General features: G+C 40.8%; 1 protein-coding gene across 2 annotated transcripts in view; it reads right to left on the bottom strand.

Annotated features, from left to right (window-relative positions):
- UNC5C (unc-5 netrin receptor C) overlaps positions 1-19,252 on the bottom strand; it is a 358,450-nt gene that overhangs the window by 80,820 nt on the left and 258,378 nt on the right. For both annotated transcript variants that reach the window (XM_066574021.1, XM_066574023.1), the window contains one exon: positions 11,986-12,089. In XM_066574021.1, coding sequence (XP_066430118.1) covers positions 11,986-12,089 — 104 coding nt within the window. The remainder of the gene's footprint in view (positions 1-11,985; positions 12,090-19,252) is intronic.

Below are 19,252 nucleotides of genomic sequence, written 5' to 3'. Positions count from 1 at the left end.
CCAGTAGGGGGAATGCTATAGGCCTCTGGTTAGACAGCATCCCTAGGACTACTATGGAGTCACTATTACTACTTGGGTCACTATGGGAGTTACTCTTACTACTGGGGCCATTATGGGGGTCAACTATTACTACTCGGGCGAATTTGGGGGGGGTCACCATTTCTACTGGAGCCACTATGTAAGTCACTATTAGGGCTCATTGACACAGGTGTAGGTGCATTTTGGTCGTGCAAATGTGCTGCATATTTGTGTGACCAAAAACTGCTTACGCCTGTGTTTTTTGGCCACTTTAGTGTGTTTTTATGATGCGCAAATACACTGTGAATTTGCTTATGCAAAAAAACCCCAAATAGGCTCATTGAATTGGTGCACAAACGCGTAGGTTTCCCACGACCATTGTCTTTAATGGCCTATTGCTGTGCATAATACACACCCAAATAGGTGAAGCTGCGTATTTCTTCATGCGATTGGACATTGCGTGAAAAAATATGCTCATGTGAATGTACCCATTGAAGGCAATGGGTCCTGTTCATATGCGCACAAATATGCTCATGTGAACGAGCCCTTACTATACAATTACAATTGGGCCTTTGAAGGCAACCATAAGATTGATGTGTCCATCAGTGAAAATAAGTTTGACACCCCTGATCTAAACTGTGGATAAGTTGTTATAACTCCCTGCACCCATTGCCCAACTGGTAGAAGAATGGAGGTTGCTATAGTAGAAACGTGTTGACCAGTTCCATATTAATAACTGGTTTTGCTTAAGATGTTCATAGTTTAAACCACTTCCTAAAGAATTATAGCCTTGGTCGTGTTTGGTTTCCACTGTGAAGTAAATGGGATAATAACTGTATATATCTTAGAAGATTTATTAACCTCATAATCCGTTGAGCAGGGTGACTGGCGGCATAATTAAGATGCTCATTTCATCTTAACGTTAGTCAGAGGCCTATTTTATGAAAATAGCATGCTCTTAATAACTCCAATAAGAGATTATGTCAGGTACAAATGCACTGGGGAATTCTTCGGAGGCTCGGCAGGAGTTACGCCTTTAGGTGATATAAGGCAGAAGTTCCAATTAAAAGCCTGCTAACTGGAAGAAAACATAAGCTGTTCTCAATAAACAAATGTAACAGAAGTCATATTAATAATCAATTAGATTGAAGTGCCACCTGACACTGCCTGTTTGAAGGCGTTACCATCTGCCGTTGGCATTTTATACTCCCAATAAAACTGCTACCAGTTAAGTACACTCACATTGGCCAATTTTCCCTTCGAACACTGGAAAGCAGACAATATTCTTTTCCCACATAAAACGAATGTTTCCTCCTAATATGGACTTCATTCTTCATAGGAAATATCTAGTAAAATATTTTATTAAACCAGAGTGATTTTACAACATAACTGTTTCAAATTAACTAATAGCACAAGTTACTGATATCAACAGATGCAGTCACATTCGGGGCCGTTTGCATTGGTACAAAAATTTCATGAGTGGGTCCCCCATCTTCATATTTATTATTTTCCAAATTTAAGGATAAATCTCCTAAAATTACCAAGACTTTTTTTACTTAAAGGGATTCTGTCATTAGAAAACAAAAATTCTATACTCACCCATTCCTCCCCCGTCAGTCCTCTTACCACATCTTCCCCTCGGCTCCTGCAGTTCCCAGGTCACCTCTAGCCGGATGATTCTTGTTCTTTCGGTGACGAACCGTCCATTCTCTACAGTCTCCTTCCTGCAGGGAAATGTAAGCTATGTCGCTAGTGTTCATTGCCTGGCAGGGATTGCCGAGCTATTGCTGAGACTGTGCATGCATGCTGTCTCTCTGCAATAGTATATGAACTCTTGCAGCGAGACAGCACGCATGCACAGTCTCCGCAGTAGATCAGCATTCCTTCCTAGACAGTGAACGTGACGTCTCTAGTGACGTAACCTACATTGACTTGCAGGAAGAAGAATGCAAAGAACAGACGCATCATAACTAGAAGTAGAGGATCCATCCGGCTTGCAGTCAGGTGACCCAGGGGACTGAAGAAGATCAACAAGGAGAAGATGCGGTAAGAAGGTTGCCTATGGAAGAATAGGTAAGTATTGATTTTTTTTTTAAATGACGGAAACCCCTTTAAGGGAATCACATTCTTTAACAGAATTGTACCTTAGTTGCTAAGTGCGATCACTTTCACTTGTAAGGCTAGTTGCACAAGAATAATCCGGGTGCATTTGTGCACCTGTAGTGCAACCATATGTTCTGCCCCAACAGAAAGTCTAATGATCGGAATAGAGAGCATTATAGGGGTCTAGTTATTCAAGATGGAGGGTCTCAGGGAGAGGGAGGCCGCAGCATTTGCTATAAATTATGTGAATTTCTTTCAGTATATGAATAAAGGACAGATTGTGTCCAGAAAAATTAGTTGAATCATGAGTAACTGATATTCATGCATTCTCCGAGTCCTATTAAAGGCCCTTTTAGACAAGCCGATTCTTGCTTGATCGAGCGAGTGACGTTATCGCTAGCTCTTTCGCTCTCATTCAGCCTGTATAGACAGGCAGGCACATCTCTGACTTATTCCAAAGAGCATTGCTCAGTCTTTCACTCTCGCCATATTAGCAAAAGTGAAAGACTGAATGGGTGCTGTTGAAACTGAAGAATTAGTGAACAAGCCAATGATGATTTTTTTGTCTGCATTAAATGAAAAACAAGTGAAAAGCAGACAGTTCTGATTCGTCATCGGCTCGTCTTAAGACTGAATGATTTTTTTGAACAATAATTGATCCATCTAAAATCACCCTAATGCCTGTTGTGGATTTTTACATACTAATATAAACGGAGCAATCAGGTATACTTTGTAGCAAGATAGTTCGCAGGATGGCCTGCAGATGGCGTGAAAGCAGGCATAATGTGTGCTAATCAGCAGTGACAGTTGTCTGGGTGTGTCTGGAGGAGTTAAAAACTCCAGATACTTTGAGTTCCCTGCTGAAAGCAAAGGGAAAAGGCTGCCTCCACAGCAACAGGAGCTACAAGCCTGAGATCTGGTGCGGACCAGATTGTGTTGGTCACTAGTCTGACAGGGAAGGACGCCCCTAGACATCCAAGTAGGGTATAGCGACAAAAAGACTATGGTTAGAAACCCAGACAGATTTAGTATGCTGCAGTATGCTGATGCCTGTAATCCTTCTCTGTGTGTTCAATAAAACTGGCAGATGCCAGGGTGTAAAAAAATCAAGTTGTTCAGCGTCTCTATGAAAGTGGTACCAACCATCCGAAAGGGCTAATTGGCTTCTGCCTCTTAGGGTTTTTGCCTTCCTCTGGATCAACAAGGGGGCTCAAACAGGCTGAACTAGATGGACATGGCCTCATTCAGCCTAACATACTATGTTACTATCTTAAGGGAGAAGATGGGTATCCCCAGGAGGGTGTACACCCCAGGTGACCACACCTTCAATAACTAGATAGAATAATACCCACTCTATGTATGCTATTCTGCCATTTAAAAAGCAACAGAAACCGGCATGAACCTCAGTATCATTACAGCCAGAAGTGTGATGTACTCTGAATGCAGATTAATGAATATTTATGACGATACATTGATGTGTACAAACACAGCTCTTTTGTTTTCCGCTTGTCTAAAGCTTCTCCTAGACATGAGGTGTGAAGTGGCTGACAATCAGGTGTCCCTTCAGTTGTCCGAATGTACTTTTGGCTGATTGCACACAAATATACTGTACATAAAGGGATTGTCATATTCTTTGTGCAGAAATCAAAAGAATTCTGTAAATAAGGATCAATCACACTATAGTATGCATGCATGCTGAATGCCACAACTCAGAGCAGTATGCACTCCATGTGCTGTCCTATAGTGCCTCTATTATACGGCATCCATCTGAATCCAAATAAAAAACATCTATGTATCCAGGAAATTGAAGGCATAGAGATATACAGTATAGACTTCTATGGGTGTTATATGGCTCTGTACAACTTGTGCAGGAGCTCTTATGGTCAATAGTTGGTTAAAACAACTTTTCCAATGAGAGATGATTTTCCAATGAGAGATTAATAGCAAACATGTAGGGAAAAATGCTCAAATTGGAGTGTTAGCCAATATGCTCGAATGTAAGGTCAGCTGCATCCTGGATATCTGGTAGTTATGCCCTAAACTATTCCGATCTGTATAGTCACAAGCACGCTATATATAAGATAGAGATAGCTTGACTGTCACCAGTCGTCAACCCTCAGGGCTTACTATGAATAGCTACCCATGATCTTACTCAATTCCTACAACCAGAAGCCCCTCAGGACACAGTGCGCTACAGTGCAAATTAACAGTGTGAGAAATGGACTGCAGATTCTGCAAGCTTGCTTTGTATAATTATAGTAATTGATGGAAGTGTGGCTGATCCTCACATACTGCGTGTATTAAAAAGTTCATTTCCCTCTTTTAACTCCAACCATTCCCAGATAATATCAGACACCGTGTCATAAACACAATTTTTCAGCCAGTAAATTTGGTGGACTTGTAAGTTCAACCTTAAATCTGTCGCGTTACCCAACAGCTTTTTTTTTGTCTTAAATTGAAATTAATTTACTAGCTTTGGCGCGCTGCATTAATAAGAAGCAAGTTTTCATATTCATTAGTGTTCTCTCCTTTGTGCTGTTAGTAGTATTGAAAAGATTCTACAAGGAAGAACCATTAAGCTGCTCTCAAATCTGGATGTTTGATCTTCTGCATGACTTCAAAAGTTAGGGGGAAAAATGTGAATAGCTCTTTTGAAAGTCAAATGTGCATGCATTTTTTAGTTTGCCAAGTGTTAATTGGTGCCTGCTCTAAGCCCTGGTACAAATGCAATTCTAAGTCAATTAGCTGGCAATCAGGAACCCTTGCTTCTTGATAAAGTGTACTAGTATGTTATAAAGTATTAAAGGAACAATCATTACCACCTCATAGAAGTCTTTACATCCTCGTCTTCTTAAGATGCACTCACCAGCCACCTGGGCCGCACTGACACGGCAATCATAGCCTCGCTGACTAATTATCACACTAAAGGAAAATCGTTATCATTTCTTATTTCATTATCAAAGAGTTCGGTTGCCGGATTCTGAGCCGTCCCTGCAGTGTGAATCTGGGACACCTTCATTTGAACAAGGTTCTTTAAGCTTTGCACCTGTTACTTGCACGGTGGGGAATTTAGAAGGAAAACAAATATGATACATTCATACATTAATTTCTTCTGCAAGCCGATTTGGCATCTAGGCTGCAGTTATTTATCATGTGTTCATACATTACTGTTCTGTTCTGAAAAGATAAGGGAAAAGTCTAGAATAAGCTGGGCGAGCCGTGCCGTTCCAGTGATGTGCATGTGGACTACTGTGCATTCAGTGAACTTTGCAGATATAGCGTTTCCCTGAAAATAAAACACTGTCTTATATTCATTTTTGCCTCAAAAGAGGCACAGTGTCTTATTTTTTTTGGGGGGGGGGGGGGGGGTCTTATAATACTCACCTCGCAGCCGGCGTTCGAGTTTCTCACGCTGGTCTCTGTCACTTTTGCAGGCGTCTGTGTTCTTCTGAATGCCGACAGAGCAGTTCTTCCTGGTAGCGGGACATGAATACCCTGCCGCCAGTAAGCTAATGCTCTGATTGGTTTATTGAGCGCCACATCAGCTAATGAAAACCAGCGCTCGAGTAACCAACCACAGTCATTCATTGAATGACATCATTGAATGGCTGTGATTGGTTAATCGAGTGCCGGCTTTCATTGGTTGATGCAGCGCTTGATTAACCAATCAGAGAATTAGCTTGCTGGTGGTAGGGTAATCAAGCCCCGCTATCAGGAAGTACTGCTCTGTCATGTTCAGGAGAACACAGAATCCTGCAGCAGTGCCGCAGCCCAGTGCAAGGACCTGAACGCTGGCTGCTAGGTGAGTATTGTTTATTTTTTCTTCATGTAGTGCAGCTAGGGCTTATTTTTGGTGGAGGGCTTATATTTCAAGGTCCCTCAACCTCCCTCCTGAAAATCAGGGTAGGTCTTATTATCGGGGAAACACGGTAACTGTGGGGTACATGAATGACACAGAAAACTATTCTGTGCACTCAAAGTGACATTCAATACTAGCGTGTATTCACACTATACATTTTTTTAATTTAAAGGGCATTGGGCTTTACGATTTCCAGTTTTTTGGTTTTTATAGGAAGATGTTTTTATAAAGGATTAATTGGAAGCGGATGATTGGAAACATATGCAAATGGTCAACAGGATGTATATAGCGTGGTTGTGTCCGTTGACCAGTGCGACAAACACAAATACACACAGTTTACCACAAATTGCTGTTGTGAAAACATGGGGTCATCTGCATGCAAATTTGTATTGTGGTTCATGGCTGTATGCCATGCTACAATCCTACAAATGCCCTGTGGAAACCCAGTCTAAGGCCGGATTCACAAGGACATATTTGCATGTGCAACCTTGCGTGCACAGTACGTAGAGAATAGAACCCACTGAATTCAATGGGTTTATATATATTTCCATATTTTGGTCCTGCAAAAAGAAAGAACATGTTTTTTTTTGCATATTTGAACACCAAAGGTCCCCATAGAAGTCAATCGAGGGTGGGGGAACAAATGCAGAGAGATGAAACAGTGCATAATTCAACTGGAAAAAAAACACATCTGGAAATCATTTGATGAATTAGGCATTTCAATTGGCGGGTTTTTGTGTCTCGCATAAATCAATTGGTGGGGAATCCTTCTGGAACTGAGAATGAGGACACATATTAACCTGCATTGCAATAATGGTTGCAGAGTTCTTGGAAGTTTATAACTTGTGTCCATTTCAATAGAGCGTGATAAATAGATGGCAAATATAATTTTACAGGTAAGTTTGAACAGAGAGCCCTTTAACCAAAACATGGATGAGGATGAAAGTAATTTCTTGTATGATCTATTAGACAGTAGAGAGTAATAGTAGTGCAGCAGTGGCTTCTCTCGTGTCTCGTGCAGCCAGTTTAGACAGGCAGATACATTGCTGACTCGTTCAAATGGGAATCGTTCAGTCTTTCACATTCACTGAATAAGTGACCGAGCCAACAAAGATTTTCATACCTAAATAAAATAAACAACGAACGAAAAGTGAACAATTATCGTTTGCCGTTGGCTCGCATTTATACCAAATGATTATTGTTCATTTTCGTTTGTTTGAACTATTTTTTGTATGATAATCGTTCCGTCTAGGAGCACTTTTCCTCACACTGTATGTTTGCCTGTTGGTGGACAGAGCTGGACTGAAGCTCTGTGTAAGTCTGCGTTCCGATGGGACAGAAATCTCGTGGATTGTCCACAGCAGGATGCACGGAAATTTCGCAAGATTTCCACAACAGAAAGGCTGCTTCAAGACCTACGCCATTTGACGCAGCTTTGAAGCGGCTTTTCTGCCTGTATTCCGCTGCAGAAATCTCTCCCCGTAGAGAGAAGAGAGCCCACAATGGAAATGGCAATACAATTGACATGTCGCAGATTTGAACTCAGCAGCATGACTACAGGTAGAAAAGCCTCTTCAAACCAGCGGGCGCACGTAAAAACGTTTATGGCCGTGTGAAAGAGGCCTGATAGTCCTTTCCAGCTGGGGATTCTCCTGTCTAGCTCATGCAGCTATTCACAGCATAATGCTTTCCGCAAATATGATACTTTGTTACTTTAAGGCTGATAAGTAGGAAAAGAAAAAAAAAGAGCGTGGCGCTCCCTGTGGCAATATCATCCCAATCCAGAACTCACAAACATAAATCAAGCCAAAGTGACACTAATCAGATTTGCATTCGATCTGACTTGACGAAGGCACTAGACCAGCGCAGAAACACATTGCCTTTATTTTGGAAGATACACTGCCGCACGGCCCCCTCTTCCCCAGCTTACACCAGCAGCGCCTATAAGAGCATTATTCGGTTTCACAAATAATTGCATCATGTTACTTTAAATAATGCCTTGATATATTTGTCCTGATGTCTATAATTTGGTATATAAGAAGGGTGTAAGACGAAGCTGCAATGTCAAAGGAAACTTTAAAAAAAGTTTGTGCGAAGGAAAAACATTTATGACACCCTAACAAGGCTTTTACTGTTGGAGGAGGTCAACTGGAACATGATCAGAGAACCATTTCTGATTATCCCCATTCGAAACAATTGATGGAAACACAAAAAGTATATCACAGAGCGCCTCTAATACTTTCAATAGAAAGTACACTACCGTTCAAAAGTTTGGGGTCACCCAAACAATTTTGTGTTTTCCATGAAAAGTCACACTTATTCACCACCATGCGTTGTGAAATGAATAGAAAATAGAGTCAAGACATTGACAAGGTTAGAAATAATGATTTGTATTTGAAATAACATTGTTTTTACATCAAACTTTGCTTTCGTCAAATAATCCTCCTTTTGCAGCAATTACAGCATTGCACACCTTTGACATTCTAGCTGTAAATTTGTTGAGGTAATCTTGTGAAATTGCACCCCACGCTTCTAGAAGCATCTACCACAAGTTGGATTGGTTGGATGGGCACTTCTGGCGTACCATACGGTCAAGCTGCTCCCACAACAGCTCAATGGGGTTCAGATCTGGTGACTGCGCTGGCCACTCCATTACCGATAGAATACCAGCTGCCTGCTTCTGCTGTAAATAGTTCTTGCACAATTTGGAGGTGTGTTTAGGGTCATTGTCCTGTTGTAGGATGAAATTGGTTCCAATCAAGCGCTGTCCACTGGGTATGGCATGGTGTTGCAAAATGGAGTGATAGCCTTCCTTATTCAGAATCCCTTTTACCCTGTACAAATCTCCCACCTTACCAGCACCAAAGCAACCCCAGACCATCACATTACCTCCACCATGCTTAACAGATGGCGTCAGGCATTCTTCCAGCATCTTTTCATTTGTTCTGCGTCTCACAAACGTTCTTCTTTGTGATCCAAACACCTCAAACTTGGATTCATCCGTCCACAACACTTTTTTCCAGTGTTCCTCTGTCCAATGTCTGTGTTCTTTTGCCCATCTTAATCTTTTTCTTTTATTGGCCAGTCTCAGATATGGCTTTTTCTTTGCCACTCTGCCCTGAAGCCCAAAATCCCGCAGCCGCCTCTTCACTGTAGATGTTGACACTGGTGTTTTGCGGGTACTATTTAATGAAGATGCCAGTTGGGTACCTGTGAGGCGTCTGTTTCTCAAACTAGAGACTCTAATGTGCTTATCTTCTTGCTTAGTTGTGCAACGCGGCCTCCCACTTCTTTTTCTACTCTGGTTAGAGCCTGTTTGTGCTGTCCTCTGAAGGGAGTAGTACACACCGTTGTAGGAAATCTTCAATTTCTTAGCAATTTCTCGCATGGAATAGCCTTCATTTCTAAGAACAAGAATAGACTGTCGAGTTTCAGATGAAAGTTCTCTTTTTCTGGCCATTTTGAGCGTTTAATTGACCCCACAAATGTGATGCTCCAGAAACTCAATCTGCTCACAGGAAGGTCAGTTTTGTAGCTTCTGTAACGAGCTAGACTGTTTTCAGATGTGTGAACATGATTGCACAAGGGTTTTCTAATCATCAATTAGCCTTCTGAGCCAATGAGCAAACACATTGTACCATTAGAACACTGGAGTGATAGTTGCTGGAAATGGGCCTCTATTCACCTTTGTAGATTTTGCACAAAAAAACAGGCATTTGCAGCTAGAATAGTCATTTACCACATTAGCAATGTATAGAGTGCATTTGTTTAAAGTTAGGACTAGTTTAAAGTTATCTTCATTGAAAAGTACAGTGCTTTTCCTTCAAAAATAAGGACATTTCAATGTGACCCCAAACTTTTGAACGGTAGTGTACGTTTTACAAGAAGTAGCCCACTTCTTTCCTTTCCAGCACACAATACTTTTCTATGACAGGTGAACATGTCCCCATGTGCAGAGAAATAGATAAGATCAGGCTACAGAAGAGATTAACATTACAGCTGCTGTGAAGATGACCTGCTACATAAAATGTATTAAGGATCAGCAACTATATTAGGATGAAAAAACCCTCTAGATATCTGTAAGCTGCTGGTGGGTATTTTTCTTACATTTTCATCTAATCCATGCTCTTAGATAAGAGATTTAGCCTATTTTATGAACAGAAAAGACTTTTCGTTCTATTCTAACGAGCAGACACTAAGATATCATTATGAGAATGAGCGCAGTCACACTAAACCATTCGGAGGACAACTTATGTAGGGAAGTAAACCTTACAAACAAGGTAAAATTATATTAATGATTATCAAACCTGTTCTGTTTATTCCTCCTGCTACTTCAAAGGATACATAAGAAAAGTATAGCACTTTGAAGTGGATCAAAGTTTGTCATGAGGCCTGGGAGTTTTCAGTTGGTAGAAATCTAGCAATTCTACTTGTCATGTTACCCAGACTAATTTGGGAATCTACAACTAGGAGTTGTGCTGGATGTTTTTAAGAGTTCATTCTGTTAATATACATAGGAATAATCTGTAGTAAATTAATCCAAACCATCATTTCTCCCTAAAATCCCTTATGGTTCCCAAGATAGTCATTACCTAAAATCTCAAATATATTAGATATCCGATCATTTCAAAATTCGACAATTTTTAAAAAAGCATTAGAACTAGAAATGAGCGAGTACCCAAATGCTCAGGTCCTCGTTATTTGAGTCGAGCTTTTCGTAAAATTCAAGAGCTCTATTGCCGAGCTTTTTTTTTCTCTCTCTCCCTCTCTCTCTCCTCTGCCAAGCCAGCCACAAACTATCGCTGATGAGAGAGAGAAAAAAAAAAAGCTCGGCACCCGGTGGGTCCCATACAAAAATGCTCGGGTCTCCCGTTGTAGTCAATGGGGTTCGTTACTCGAATAGAGCTCTCGAATTTTATGAAACGCTCGACTCGAATAACGAGGACCCGAGCATTTGGGTGTTCGCTCATCGCTATTAAAAACATTAAAAAAGATCTTGCATATTTGTATTGTAGTTCAGAATGTGTGTCAAGATGCCAGAAGGAAGATGCAATGCAAGATGCCGTAAGCAATGACATTATTGAACAGGGAAGTTATTACTTCCTATAAGCTATAAATTGATATTATAATTACAATAACAAATCAAAGTCTAATAAATGTCATTGCGAGAAATTATTATACAACTTTTTTTAGTTTAAAGCACTTTAAACTAGAATTTAGCGGCTGTTTACATGACGGATATACATTTTATTACTAAAAAGGTATTAAAATGCATTGCTGGACATATCTATAGACTATAACTGGTCAAACGTAGTCAAAAGGTCCATACTTTTGAGTACTTTTGACATTTTTTATGCTTGTGTGCTTTCTTTTAATGGGATAGAGAAGCGTAGTATGCCACACTTAAAATTGTATATATCCGTGTATTATTTTATTGCACATTGGCCCCCTGCAAACGGGCGGATTTAAATTGTGGAATCCGCATTCGGCACCCGCCCGAATAATCTTCTGTAAAGTCCCCCATAGGGTAGCATGAGCTCCGTGCACACAGGCGGATTTGAATTGCAGATTCCGCAAGCAGAAAGTATATTGCAGCATGCTCCATTTTAGCGCGGATTCCGCAAGTATGGGCTCTATTGATCTCTATAGAATCGTTCGATCAGCATTGCATCCACAATTACATTGCGAATGCATTGCAGATTTGTAGGCGGATACTTATCAGGTTGCTTGAGGACCAGGCAGGGAGGTGGGGTAATGCAACATAGGTCTTGCAATTTTCTTTCCGCACTGTGTACCTGCATACATCGGCGTGGAAAAACTCTCAAATCCGCGATTGTCCGCAAGCATTTTAAATTAATTTCCAGGATGAATCGCAGGTCTCTTGTGGTGGAAATCCACGCAAAATCCGGACATGCCGCTGTGTAGGCGGAACGTGTACTCTAATAATGTACATAAAAAACATGTGTGAACAGCCTTTTAGTTGAAAAAGTTGCTCTACTACTCACTTCTGCTATTGGGATTCCTTCAGGTGGACGACACTGCAAAAGAACTTCTTGTTCCAAAGAAACTTCCTTCCCCAGAGGCTCCTGCTCAAAGGTCTTTCTTAAGTCTAGGAAATGGAGAAAGATATATAACAAAAGTTCAGTTCTGACTTGATACACATTTTTCTTTCCCTCATACTCAACACATCTTATGCACAATATGTAATATTACAGAACTCTCTAATAAAGTTCCTAATAATAATGCTACTAGTATTACAATGCTTGCAAATAATGAGAGCGGGTTCTCTAATGCTTCTACCCTCAATATTAAACAGGTTGTTCTACCTTGACAATCTTGTCTAGAATAAAGCTTTCCACACAATCAGCAAATTTACAGTATCACAGCGCCCATTAAAATGGATATATAGCCATTTAATACATGTCACCATGGGGTTTTAGATAACTCTTTGCAGTAGCTCACTGTTCTCCCTCCTAGAGCATGGACCTGAGTGGATGACTGCCCCTTTAAGATGTACATATGGGATATGACGGCTCAGATATACACACATGCCTTGGGAGTTTACATTGCTTTTGAATGAACGGTAGTATTGCCTGGTTTGTTTCATGAAGTGTGAAAGTAAAAAAAAACCAAAACTAAAAAGTAAACTCCACTTTATAAAAATGCGCAAGAAGTATAAACAGTGGATCATTTCCAAACAGTGTCAAAACCCACATGCTTTACAGGGAGTCCTATTATAAAATCCAGAAAGACGAACTACAGAAGACGTGTCCGACAGAAGTGAAATGTCATAGTTTACATTAAACAAAACTCAAATGCCACAGTCATGTACTCCTTACTGAGCTCTCCAGGGAGGGTCGGAGAATAGCTGTATAATCAGTTACCTTTAACTCTTCAAGGAAGCCGCTTATTTTAGACTTCAAGACATAGTCCAATTCTTTGAGAAACACTTTAAAATGTTTTTACTTGTCCTAATTGATTTATACATCCTTTTACCGGTCACTTTGTGTTTTATTTTGGTGGTAAATTTTTGGTTGACGCGTGGAAAATTTAAAGAAAATGTCAAAAATTATGCAACTTTTTTAAAATTTGAATTTCTCTGTCATCATTTTTTTACATTTCCTTTTATTTTTCATGAATGCAAAGGGTTAAAAAGGAGTATTCCGATCGTAACCAAAGATGGCTGAGATGACAATATCAGTTGATTCGCCATGGCCAACAATAGCCACTATTCCATAACTCCCACAGAAGTGAAAGTTAGTTTTTAAACAGATATGCTGTTCCATAACTTCGTAGATGCAGAAACAGTTTAGCTTGTGCCATACTGCTTCCGTACCTCGCTCTACTATGAGAGTAATGCAACAGCATGGAATAGCCAGTTCGGCATTTGCCATAATCTTTACCTCTAAGGCAGGAGGAGGTCTATCCTGTGGATATGCTATAAATATCAGAGAAGTGAATATCTCTTTAATAGGTTTAGCAGTTATTTTTAAAATTTCGAGAAATTTTCCCAAAAATTTGAAATCAGCAAAATATTTCCACATAATTTTAAATTCAGCTCTGCTTTAGTTTTGGCTGTGAAATATTGGAATGCACTTTTCCCCATAATTCACATAATTTACATCTAATCCTTTAGAATCTTTCACAGAAATAAAAGGAAACTGAAGGTAAAATTTGTAGTCAGCTAGAAATTAGTGATGAGCCTTATCAGCGCTGCACGCTGATATCTCAGTGGGTGGTGCTAATAGCATTCTTTCAGCTGGTATCCCGCTGGCAGTTCTCAGCGGGACACTAGCTGAAAGCTCCGAGAACAATGCAGCTGTTTGCATATACAAAACAGCTGCTTTGTTCTCAGAGCTATTGTGGTGGTATCCAGCTCCACCTGCATTAACTCTTAAGTAGCTAATTAGCTACTTCGAGTTATGCAAAGATGATCACTCAAAGCTGTCATCTAAACTGTAGTTTGAGTGATTTTTGAGCAATTATCGCTCCATCTAAATGGGAAGTGGGACCACTGTCATTTGCCCCCTAGCCGTTTTCTGATTCGTACTGTCACACAGTGATAAGTTTCAGCACATACAAGCTCCAATTGGCCAGTAAGAATTGACTGGCTAATTACAGTGATCGTTGATGCAAGGGGCCACAACTGTCCTCTCCATATGGATTAGTGATGGCCCATTGTCAAGAACAGCAGCCATCCCTGCTTTGTCACAGTAGCATTAGACATGGTGAAACCGTAATACTTTGCTGTACATGTATGGCAGATTGCAAAAAGTCCTTCTTAACAATGCTGTATCTATATGCTGCGGATTTTAGCAGGCTCAATCCCATCACTCCTTTTTAAGTGCGTGAAAAAACCCGCAGCATGCTCTATACATGTGGAAATGGGCAATACGCTGTGCAAACGAAATTTGGTTGCGCAACCCCTGTCACGGCCAAAAGTTGCTATGTAACCCTAGCCTAAAGCCACACTCACATGGATATATGCACATAAACGCATGTGTTAGCGCAATGTATTTGTGCCATGAACATCAGGCTCTCACATGCGTTTTTGCACATTTTAATGAATTTTTTTGCACTACCAGGGACATTTCACAAGGTTACGGGACAACCCGTGCTGCGAGTTACAAGGCTATGTAGCCTAATTAGTTCTATAAGTGTTCTTTTCTCCAGTGAAATAGTGCAGCTTAATGAGCAATTACATGGATATTAGGTGCGCATATGCGCCTCCCCCATAGACTCCTAAAATAATCCTGCATTGTTTTCCGAATGCGTGGAATGTGCACACAAAAATTGCACACGCAAATATGTCCTTGTGAGTCTGCCCTAATTCTCACAGAGGTCAAAGCAAGGTTATTTGTGGTTATGTATCAATGTAGTAATTGATTTTGTTATTTCATCTATGTAGTAATCTTGGGTCTGCTATTGAATCTATGTAGTAAGCTCGGTTCTGGTACCGTATCTATATTAGTAATCTTGTTTTTATTACTGCATGTATATAGTTAACTTGGTTCCATTATTGCAACTATGCAGTAAATGTCTGATCATTCTAAGACTTTAGAATTGTTGGGGGCCCATAATCTTCATACAGACCACGGCCCTTGATAGCCTTAATCCGCATCTGGATAAGTCAGTAGAGCTGAAAGAACCCTTTTAACAGGAGATAAGTAACACAAAAGCATATTTCTATGTAGCCACTGTGTAAAAGAGAACTAACCAGATGGCTTTCATTTCGAAGTTACATGTTGAAATTCCAGTGGTTGCTGCCCATAATGAACTATTTATTAGATTTGCATTAGAGCCGTCTGTTTATTTAACAGCCATCTGCAGGTCACTGATTTACACAGACAAGGAACAACCTTTTGACCCATTGTTGGCATCCATATTTTCGCTAAGTCATCCATAAGTCAAATTTAAAGATTCCAGTCATTATGAACACATGGTTTCGAGATGAATGAAATCTAATATCCTTTCTGTCTGGAGTTGTGATGGTTTACTGGTACATATAATATTACCGTGTATCCATTACATATATATAATAGCAATGATCTGGTTGCACGGCTCATCAGGATCCCTATCAGGGTCATCTTTAAATGGGATGTATCCACTAACACCACAGGGTAGGTGGTGAATGCACTTGTGCTATGTGGAATGATCCCTCTATATGTGACTTAATCTATACTATGTAGAGTGATACTTCTATGTGGAACATAAATAGTTAAAACGCATTTTAAATAACACCAGTGAAGTCTCTCTAGGGGTTAAAAGTGTCTAGAGAGGTATTTCATGGCATGTGGCTGACCTCCTATTAAATAAATATAAGCATCTTCTGCGGCAGGCACATTCTTCACACATTCAAATTACTCCTCAGTTAATTCTATTACATGCTCAATGAACAGAAATGTTCAATACATTTTCTTCAGTTTTAATGGACTATAGTCGTAGAGTGCCGGCTCTCTGGAGGATGAAATCATTTTTTTAATCCTTCACAACAATAGTTGGTGATCAGTAGGGAAAAAGAAAAGTTTTATTGCCTATGAGAATGCAAGCTAATTATGTCATCAGGTTGAAGGCAAGTAGATACAAAGACCAACATTCTGCAATTATCGAAGAAAGAACCGGGGTGAAGAAGAAAGTTCCATTTTTAGAATAAATGAATATTAGTTTTTCTTCTACTTATGGTAATGACTAATACATTTACACAGACTAGTAAATCACTCTAGACCAGTTGTAAGGACCTCGAAGAATTGCTCTTTATTCATTATTTCATTTCGGCGAAGGGGGAAAAGCTTGGAAACGTTTGCAAGTGAAGGTTGGATTATCTAAAATGTTTCCACATGTGCAAAATTCATGGTGGCAACCGGGCTAAAGAAAGTTTAGTATAATATCTGAATTAGTTGTGTGAATTTAATGAGGTGCTCTGCTTTGTATTTATAGTATCAGTTTAAATGATATGGGGTTGCTTATACTGTCGGATTGAACTGTGACTGCAGAATCAGCAAATTTTATGGTAGACTGTGCTCTGAAGCCCAATGTACAAGAATGTTCGTAAATTCTGGTTTTGTGGCATAAATTCAGTTCTGATTAATTTTAGAAGTACAGTATATGTGCTGAGAGGAACCCAGTTTTGTTGCCTTGATTAAAGGGATGTGCAAGATAAAGAATATCTAGGCACAGGATCGGTGGGAGTCTTGCTGCTTGGACCCTTACTTGTCATGAGAAAGGGAACCCAAAGTTTCTGAAGGAATGAAGCCAATCAGGCAGGCTACCACTCCATTCATTTCAGTGGGAATGCCTGAGATAGCTAAATTTGGCTATCTATAGCAGAACTAGTGAAATAAATGGAGCAGTAGAGCCCATGTATAACCACCGCTCTGTTCTGATGGGGACCCTTGGAACCTCCATTCTCATGAATGATGAGCGCCATAGTGGTCAGACTCCCATCTATCCTGTAGACAGAATATAACTTATTTTTGTGGGACAACCCCTTTAATGATATACGAGGGAGTGCTGATAAGTCTTTGGCTTTGTGTTCTTTTTTTTTTGTTTCTATGATATCGAATGTTACATCACATGAAAGCCTTATGTGTCTAGTATATGTTTTCAAAATGTTGTGGTTGTAGCTTATGGCAACAGTGATCTTGGCATGTGGGGAAACAAAATGGCGGAGTCTAAGGCGATATTCAAAGCAAATGAGAGCAGAGGAGTGATAAAATTCTTGTTTCTGCAAGGAAAGTCCACAAAGAATATTCATGGTGATATGTCGCAGACATTGGGGGATCAATGCCCTTCATACTCTACAGTTAGGAACTGGGCTGCCAAATTTAAAATGGGCCACTTCAGCACCAATAATGAGGAACGTCCTGGACGACTGAGAGAGGTTGTTGTTCCGGAGATCGTCGATGCTGTGCACAACCTCATACTGGAGAATCGGCCAATTTCCGCTAAAGGAATAGCACCCATCATGGGGATTTCTCGTGAATGTGTTTGTGTCACTATCCATGAATATTTGAACATGAAGAAGCTTTCTGTAAAGTGGGTCCCCAAATGTTTGACCACAGATCAGAAAAGCATGCGAGTGAAAACTTCCCGGTCCATTTGTCAGCGTTTCCGGACTGATAAGAACTTCCTGGATCGACTGGTCCCTATGGATGAGTCCTGGATTTATTTGTATGACCCTGAAACCAAGGAGCAGTCAAAAGAGTGGGGGCATAGTGGTTCTCCCCGCCCAAAGAAGTTCAGGGTGCAAAAATCAGCTACTAAGGTGATGACGTCTCTGTTCTGGGATAAGGAGGGCATGCTGCTAGTGGACTACCTTCAAAATGGTTCCACCATCAATGCAAGGTATTACATTGAACTTTTGGACCAATTGAAGGCAGCTCTGAAGTCCAAAAGGCGCGGCAAGCTGTCCAAAGGAATCTTGTTCTTGCAAGACAATGCCTCCGCTCACACGGTACAAGCGACCACTGCAAAACTGGTGGAGCTAGGCTTCCAGCTGGTTGAGCACTCACCTTATTCACCAGATCTAGCTCCCTTCGACTATCATCTGTTTCCCAACCTGAAGAAACGCCTCAAGGGGACCAAATTTCACACCATTTCTGATGCCATGACTGTTGCGGATGACTGGTTTGAGGCACAACCGAAATCCTTCTTTTTGCAAGGCTTACAGAACTTGGAATACTGATGTAAGAAGTGTGTTGACATCAGTGGAGAGTATGAGGAATAAATGTAAAGTTTCATCTTCCTATCTTGTTTCTTTCTGGATAAAGCCAAAGACTTATCATTAGCTCCTTGTAAATCTAGGTACATACAGCAACCGCTGCGGGGAACTAGCTATATGGAGTTATACAGCTACTACTGAACTCAATGAGAAGCTGAAGATAGCTAATATGACAGTTGCTTCACGCATAAAAGGTATAAGGAAGTGTATGACTACACCAGGGGCCGAGCCAGGAGGACAGAAAAACATGAGCCACGCCCGGGTCATTCAGACAACCCCAGCTCCTACAACACCAGCCATTAACAGCATCTACAGCATCTTCATTACACACACACAGTCAGATCTTACATTGTGGGACCACAACGGGGACACTATTACCTAGTGGTAATACAGTGGAACACTATTACATCATGTGACCACAGTAGAGTTGAGCGAACGTACTCTGCCGAGCTTGATGCTCGTTCGAGTATTAGCATACTCAATGGTGCTCGTTACTCGAACTAGCATCACGCCGTGTTCGACCCCGCCCCAGTTTTTGGCCCCTCCCTGCTGTGACGTGCCTGTTTTGGCCTCTCGCCGCCGCGACGCAGCGCGCGTGTCAATGGCAAATTTTTGGGCAGGCAGGGGGAAGAGAGAGAGCACGAACAAGAAAAAAAAAGCTCGGGACCCGGAGTCCCACATACAAAAATGATCGAGTCTCTCATTGCAGTCAATGGGGTTTGTTACTCGAGCAGAGCTCTCAAATTTTCTGAAAAGCTCGACTTCAATAACGTGGACCCGAGCATTTGGGTGCTCACTCATCTCTAGACCACAGTGATCTTTCTCATGCTGTGAGTTCAAGTTAGTAGACACATATTCAGGCTGGGACACTTGTCTGTAAAATATGCCCTTAAAACACTTGTCTGAAACTGGCGATATAGAGAAGAATCATAGAATGGTAGGGAGCTCCAGGGTCATCGGGTCCAACCCCCTGCTTAATGCAGGATTACTAAATCATCCCAGACAGATATTTGTTCTACCTCTGTTTGAAGACTACCATTGAAGGAGAACTC

The sequence above is a fragment of the Eleutherodactylus coqui genome, chromosome 7 (assembly GCF_035609145.1).
Source record: "Eleutherodactylus coqui strain aEleCoq1 chromosome 7, aEleCoq1.hap1, whole genome shotgun sequence".
NCBI lineage: Eukaryota > Metazoa > Chordata > Amphibia > Anura > Eleutherodactylidae > Eleutherodactylus > Eleutherodactylus coqui.
Note: the sequence above shows the minus strand (reverse complement) of the source record. Positions and strands in the feature narration are given on the sequence as shown.